Below are 7,979 nucleotides of genomic sequence, written 5' to 3'. Positions count from 1 at the left end.
GCTGCGCCATCACGTTCAATGGCTGCGAGGTCACGTTCGGTAGCTGGGTGCGCAATGGTTTTTAGTCATGTTACTCTATTGTAAATAAAACATGTAAAATACTGAAAAAAAATGTAATAAAAAACGTTTTAATAACTAACCAATGGTTTTACTAACCCTGCTCTTGATTTACGCTACGACAGAGCTATTTTTAGATAACACAAGGAAATTGCGCTAAAATTGTCACTAGACTTTTTTTAATTACTTGTTTTCTATTTTGTCGTTGTGGTGGTGGTGGGGGGGGGGGGGGGAGGGCGGTGCTCTCCAAGACGTGTTGTTTGCTCCCAGTTTTGTAAAGAAATCTATATGGTTTATAGTTCAGACATAGTTAACTATTTCTAAGGCAAAATATTAAACTTTCCTAGATGTAAGTTTTTTTTTCAGTCTTAAAATTTAAAAAAAAAATGTTTGTTATTGAGAAACTCAGTGGCGTAGGCAGGGGGGTTATGGGGGGTCATAGATCCCTCGGTATATATATAAAAAGTATGAGGGGGTGCAAATCGAAAGTTTGAGGGGGTGCAAATCGAAAGTTCGAGGGGGGGATGCAAATCAAAAGTTGGTCCCCGGGTAAAAATTGGACCCCCCCCCCCCCCCTCCCCTTGAGACGTTCCTGGCTACGCCACTGGAGAAACTGATGACTAAAACGAACGGTAAATCCTCAACACTAAGTTGGGCCGAAAGTACTTGCAATTCTCTGCTTGAGAATTGCAGAAAAAAAATATATATTTAAAAAAAAAACGTAATAAAAAAATAGCGAACACATTTTCTAGAAAAGATTATGGATATGTTTTTTATTTCATTGCGTCAAAAGAGAAACGCATTCGTTTCTTAGATCGGTCTTATTTTCATCTCAGTAAAAGTTGCCGAATTATGTTGAGTTGTTGTCGGTTCCCAGGTGACACCTCTGCCGTATCTCATGTTTCCCCACTCCCCGTTTAGATTGGCGGTATGACATTCGTGGTACCACCAGCCCCCGAGGTACTTCAAGGCGCAGTTTTGATACCGGCCAATGTCGTTGTCTCTGTCAAATGTGCTGAACTTGCAGTTGTTGTGGGGTTTCAAAGCGTCTCCTGTATTCCCTGAAAACCCGGTAACTTTTAACTTATAACTTTCCCGTTCACTACCCACATTAAAGCTTGAATATTTAGCGTAATAGTCCTTCTTTTCATATTTAAAATCGACCCTCAGTTCGTGTTGCGCTAAAGACGTAAGACGATAAATGTTTTCATTACCCAGCCAAAATTCTCCACCGTCAACTTCACCAAACCCATGTTTGTATTCATTCCAGTCCCGACTGAAATTTGTTGATCCGTTGAATCTTCTCTGTATCACCGTCCACCTTCCGCCGTCTGTCTTTGTGTCACACATCACGTCCAATCCACTTGGCAGAGTGACCACTGGTCTGGGCAGGGTGCTGGTGCAAATCCCGCACGCGTTAGTGGTCAGGAATTCATCAACAATATGACGTCTTGATCTTGCGTTGTTGGCACTCACTATAGACAGAAAGTTATATTATAATACTATATAAATGCAGTTTTTAAAAACTGAATGCCCTCTTAAAAATATACGTGAATTTAAACTTCCTTAGACTTAGAGTCATTTTGGTCAAGCAAGAACGATGATTAAACTGTCCTTCGGCAGAGAACAGACCAGACTTGTTTAAAGAGTCTACAGGACTAGACTACGGGTGTCTAACTAATATATGCAAACATACACATCTGGAGCAAGGTTCTTAAGCCTTGCAGATCGCAGATTTTTCACTCTTCTCTTAAGGGAGACAATTCCCTCTCACGAAGAACGTCTATTCCGTACCCCATCTTCACCCCAACCCGTACTAAATTTCAAAAATATATATTTTTTTATAAAATAAACACTATATCCAGTGTCTGACCCCCTAACGGAAATTTTTCCACCCCCCTACTCCCCCAAGAAAGTTTTAAGTGCTTGAGGTTCGACCCAAACATGCAGCGCTCATTAAAAATATACCTACCAGTCTAAATTCAGGCGCTGTACTGATTTGTTATGCATACTACACAAGCTGTAGCGATTGTTCAAGTGTTAACTAAGTTCTTATGTAAGCCCTGCTAGGGGGGGGGGGGGTTACCTTAAAATCTATTCTACCCTTCCCTAGGCTTATCTAACTAACTACCGTCCGGTCAGTGCAAGCCCGGCTAAACCCAGGCTGGTTAATAACCTAACCTTAGTCTAAATAATAAGCTACTAAAATAAAACAAAAACTTTTACAGTTAATAAAATTTATTCAACAAAATATGGAACCAAAAGTTATAAAAAAAGAATAGATAAAACTGACACAAAACAGAACCAAACGAAACAAACCTTTTACTTCAAACAAAACAATTCATATATAACAAAACACCCAGCCAAGTTTCCCAAGCAACCTCACTGGAAGAGGGGGGGGGGGGAAGAGAAAAAGAAAAGGAAAACATAAGAAAAATGCATGGTAATGGCTGTTAACGGTAAAAGATAAATATTTGGTACCGTATAATAGATATAATAGTAAAATCAGTGAAATGCTGGTATTCAACCGGTAAGAGGGTCTGTGCCGCTTCTTTACCGGGAATATAGATTCTAGTATTGTATAACTAGAGGTAATATTATTAAGGTCTGATGACTAAGGTTCAATTCAATGCCCAGAGTTCACAGCCTTATTAAAATGATAATTGGTTCTTACCAGGTCCGATGACCTCTTGTCTCTGGCAAGGGTTTACGGCCGGTTAATAAAATAAAATAGCAGGTCCGATGACTACGGGTCAACTCAATGCCCGCAGTTTACGGCCTGTAGTAAAATAGAATGAGGCTGTGTATGATATATATCTACTGCTCCGTGGCTGATACACGTGCAGGATAAAAGTAGTACAGCAGGTAACAAATATCTACTCAACTGCCACGTGGAATTACATCACAGGCAGGAATAGTTTAGGTCAGATAAGTATTTAAATGCCCTGTGGGCTAAGGCACGGGCAGTGTAAAGTTAAGTAATTCAGGTAAGTCATCGACTAGCACAATGTAAAGTAACAATGTATAGTGTTTATGAAAAAAATACATGACAGCAAGATAATATCTATATATGGTATTTATTAAAACTCCTTGATACACTGTTAATCAATTATGCATATAAAAAGTAAAGTTAAGTAAAAGTAAGAAATAACTAAGTAAAACCAAACCCAGAAAAACACGTGGAGGTCGGGCCGACGGCCCCAACGCCGCGTGCGACACCACCAGCTGAGCTCAGTGCTGGGAGAGTGCGAGAATCCCTTTGTTGCATCCCCTTATATGCCTTTACATTGGCGGTGTGTCACGTGGACAAACTAGCCAACTAGAGAGGGGCCTGCGAGGGGGACGAAAGATAGGAATGTACGTAGTTGTATAGAGGGGGGGGGGGGGAGTATAGAGCAGGTAAGGGGTGGTGTAAGAATAACGTGGAGCTAGGCCTAAACGGTTTCACCGTCACACCCCCTTTCCTCGCTAAAATTTCGTGGTAACGCAATTTTCAGCGGACCAGAAATAAAACAATATCTTTTCATGTGTCTTTCAAAGTATAGTTAAGCAAAAAATGTAAATAACAATGTCTTTAGACGAAAATTAATAACATTGAAACATAGGCCATTGACAGGCAAAATGAGTATACATTAGTCCAACATCAATTACAACATTGTGATATGCCATTAGAGGCTATAGAAAACAAAAATTGTTTTTATGTAAATTGTAATAAGACAACGGTGAATAATGACATTTTTTTGTTCAGTATAAGTTTACATTGTATTCAGGAAATTAACTAACGCCAAGTTCTGTTTTAGAAGTATGACAACCAGGTCTAAGAAGTCAGTGGAAACCTGTGAAAAATACTGCAAGAACAAGGGAAACCAACAAATTTATGCATAGATATGAAGTTATGATTACATAAGATATGACAATGATAAATGCCCATAGAATTTTTTTTAAAAAGCAATGCTTGTGTATACAACATATATCAAAGTAAGTCATAAAATAGCTTCATTATTTTTTAACTGTGCAGCTTGCATCAATTAAGTGCAAGGCTGGATTTGAGCTAAGTTCAGGCAATCGACCATGACTTACTAAGAAATTCCACCCTAAGTCTAACTAGCTAAGTTATGCTTAGTGACTTGTCAAAACTCAGAATGGGGTGGGTGGCAAAACGTGAAGCGCCAGTAATTAGAGATGGGTAGACATGGACACAACAGCTATAGAGCAAACGGCACGTCTCCCGATAACTTAGGCTGGTGTCCTTGGACCGTTGTTTCATCAAGTTGTATGTAGGAGGGCGGGGCTTCCAACGAGGTTGTCTGCGTTGGCCAATTTGAGCGTTAGAGTTCTTGTTTTGGCCAGGTACGCAGTAATTGACTGTGCTGTTAGTTGGGGACGATAAGTCTGATTCGGTCCGCAAGGGGCGAGAACCAGATTTTGTTGCTAAGGGTGATAATTGTAACTTGCTTTGTTGATTATCTGCCCCTTGTATAGCTGCGACAGGTAATTCAGGACCGAGAGCGATCCTCCTCTCGTCGGCGAATTTTTTCCCTCTGGGCAGGGGCTGGTAAGGTTTGGTATGTGTGGTAGGTATAACAATGGGGCCGATAAGGCTGACAATCTCAGTGGTTGGGTTGTTTGCATAATTAAGGTCGACTGAAGCATCCGGTGCTGTGTTTATTGATGATTCAGTCGGGGCAGGGGAAGTAATTTTAACGAAGTTGCTGCTATGGCTCAGTGTAGCATCATGAGTGTTATCTTCTCCCTGTGGCAGGGTTGGTGTGTCTGGTGTAGCGGGTGTTGGTTCAGGTCCTAATATGGTCATGTTTTTCAGCTGCTCAAGCATCGCCTGCTCGGCTATCTGCAAGCGTGCTTTCATTTCGGTCATTCTTCTTATACGTTCGTTACAAATAATAATTTTCTCAGCTATTGATATGCTGGTATCTGCTAACATTTCGTCTTCTTGTTTTGCTATTGGTTTGATACTATCCCACTCCGATCTTTCAAATTCATAGAACCTGGCTTCTATAGCCCATTTTCTCTCTTTTAATTTAATTTCTTCTTCCCACTGCAGCTCATTTAATCTTTCTTCTTCGTCTAATCTTCTTCGTTCCTCTTCTTCTTGTAAGTCCTCTAAATTCTCTTGGTATCTTTGTCTAACAAATGCACTGAGTGCCGCCCCTTCGTAGCCATAGTCAATGGCGTACCTGATGAGGGCGGGGATGCTAGTGGAGCCACTCATTATGCAGCCTGGCTAGGCCGTTGACACTGGTAACGTGACACGCGTGTGCTCAAGCCGTGTACCGGGTCACGCCTAACAATAAACTAACTACAAGAAAAGTATTTGACAGACTAACAGAAGTAGGCCTATTCTGCAAATAATAGACTACTAAGCTAACTACAAGAATAGGAGACCAGTTTTAAAAGTACCACTAAAGGAATCAACGTAGTAAGTCAGAGTCAAAAGCTAAAACTTGACACTTAGCTACAATTCCAGTGGTCTTGCCTTTCTTGTGCAGCCGTCAGTTGTACAGAATACTTCTTGAGCAGGTAGCAATAACACACAGAAATATTTTTTCTGAAAATTCAAAGTAAACAACAGCAGTAAAATTCAAATATGTGAAACAGCAGGATTTATTCAAATACGAGTGGCTAACTCGTGTCTAGTATTTAGTTTGACGAGCCCCCATGTTAACGGTAAAAGATAAATATTTGGTACCGTATAATAGATATAATAGTAAAATCAGTGAAATGCTGGTATTCAACCGGTAAGAGGGTCTGTGCCGCTTCTTTACCGGGAATATAGATTCTAGTATTGTATAACTAGAGGTAATATTATTAAGGTCTGATGACTAAGGGTCAATTCAATGCCCAGAGTTCACAGCCTTATTAAAATGATAATTGGTTCTTACCAGGTCCGATGACCTCTTGTCTCTGGCAAGGGTTTACGGCCGGTTAATAAAATAAAATAGCAGGTCCGATGACTACGGGTCAACTCAATGCCCGCAGTTTACGGCCTGTAGTAAAATAGAATGAGGCTGTGTATGATATATATCTACTGCTCCGTGGCTGATACACGTGCAGGATAAAAGTAGTACAGCAGGTAACAAATATCTACTCAACTGCCACGTGGAATTACATCACAGGCAGGAATAGTTTAGGTCAGATAAGTATTTAAATGCCCTGTGGGCTAAGGCACGGGCAGTGTAAAGTTAAGTAATTCAGGTAAGTCATCGACTAGCACAATGTAAAGTAACAATGTATAGTGTTTATGAAAAAAATACATGACAGCAAGATAATATCTATATATGGTATTTATTAAAACTCCTTGATACACTGTTAATCAATTATGCATATAAAAAGTAAAGTTAAGTAAAAGTAAGAAATAACTAAGTAAAACCAAACCCAGAAAAACACGTGGAGGTCGGGCCGACGGCCCCAACGCCGCGTGCGACACCACCAGCTGAGCTCAGTGCTGGGAGAGTGCGAGAATCCCTTTGTTGCATCCCCTTATATGCCTTTACATTGGCGGTGTGTCACGTGGACAAACTAGCCAACTAGAGAGGGGCCTGCGAGGGGGACGAAAGATAGGAATGTACGTAGTTGTATAGAGGGGGGGGGGGAAGTATAGAGCAGGTAAGGGGTGGTGTAAGAATAACGTGGAGCTAGGCCTAAACGGTTTCACCGTCACAATGGCAGATATATACATAAATATATACACAAGTTCAAAATGCTACCTACTATTTCTAGCTAGCTAAAGCCTCGAGTAAAACTAATCCTTACTATTACAATTCTAAAAGCAATTCTCAAAAACACAACTAACCACTGTCTAACCAAGAACTATCAACTTAAAAATAACGTGTAAACAAATTCATTGTAGAACCAATCTTTCCTACACAAGGAGCAGCCCGAAGCCATTGGTCTACATAAACAACATCTATATTGATAACATTAAAGTTAACACACTCCGCTAAGGCCCCAATGAAGGCAGACACAAAGCAAGCGATACTCAACATGACGTTGCACGAAACAGCACACACATTAATTTTAAACAACCTAAAACTCGAGGCAACTAAAATATAGTAATCTAATTACTGTCTAAAACAAATGACTATTGACTAAGCCAATCCTAGTCAATAACAACACATCATAAAACAATCAAGTAAATGCACACACGCATTCACAACAGTTTAGGAAACACTCCTAAACACACTGACCTAAACCACGTGGTCCGAAACACCCCTAAACACAATGACCTAAACCACGTGGTCCGAAACACACGCCAAGGGTTTAGAAAACATCAAAAATACATTTTAAATCTTTCAAAATAACACACCACGTGCATACCAGACATGCCGATGCTCACTATCTCGTTTTAGACGAAAATGAAAGAAAACGAGAAACATCGGCAGTCGCATTCATACAAATCACATAAAGATAAAGTATAAAAAAACAAATACCCCCACGCGTGCGGTGCGCCACGCAGAAACCTGACCCGACCTACATCTCGCCGCGGGTCAAAAAGGAAGAAAATCACTCCGAGCGGTCAATTTATACTGACCGCTTCGGGCGAGGACCCCGTGGCTGTTCCCCATTGGACCACCATGCACTCGCAGATTCGCAACAAATAAAATAATACAAAATAATCCATTCACCCGCTCACATTATGTTTTATTAACATAAAACTCAAACGTAAGCGCTTGTACCCACATCAACAAGTGTAGGTGATGCCCATAGACGAGAGAAGATGAAAAATATTTGACCAGACTTTAAATATTTTAACTCACCGCTAGAATCTTGTGCAGTGATGTGTGTATTCGACCAGAATAGGCAGAATACGAAGACAAATCGCGTGAACATTTTAGACCAGAGTTTACTGCTCGCTTGTTAAGTAATTGCTGACTCAAATCAAACATAGAACAAACAAGCAGCTA

At 40.4% G+C, this 7,979-nt stretch overlaps 1 protein-coding gene across 1 annotated transcript; it reads right to left on the bottom strand.

The window, feature by feature from the left end:
• Window positions 1–845: 845 nt before the first annotated feature.
• On the bottom strand, window positions 846–7,979 carry LOC131931210 (ficolin-2). Its single transcript, XM_059287931.1, has 2 exons — window positions 7,833–7,979; window positions 846–1,532 (listed from the first exon to the last, which is right to left on the bottom strand). Exons 1-2 carry the CDS (start codon window positions 7,903–7,905, stop codon window positions 868–870), a joined length of 738 nt encoding a protein of 245 aa, XP_059143914.1. The 5' UTR covers window positions 7,906–7,979; the 3' UTR covers window positions 846–867.

The sequence above is a fragment of the Physella acuta genome, unplaced genomic scaffold (assembly GCF_028476545.2).
Source record: "Physella acuta isolate Inbredline_101_S28 unplaced genomic scaffold, ASM2847654v3 ptg001919l, whole genome shotgun sequence".
NCBI lineage: Eukaryota > Metazoa > Mollusca > Gastropoda > Physidae > Physella > Physella acuta.
The sequence above is the reverse complement of the archived record's forward strand: the minus strand, read 5'-3'. Positions and strand labels throughout refer to the sequence as shown.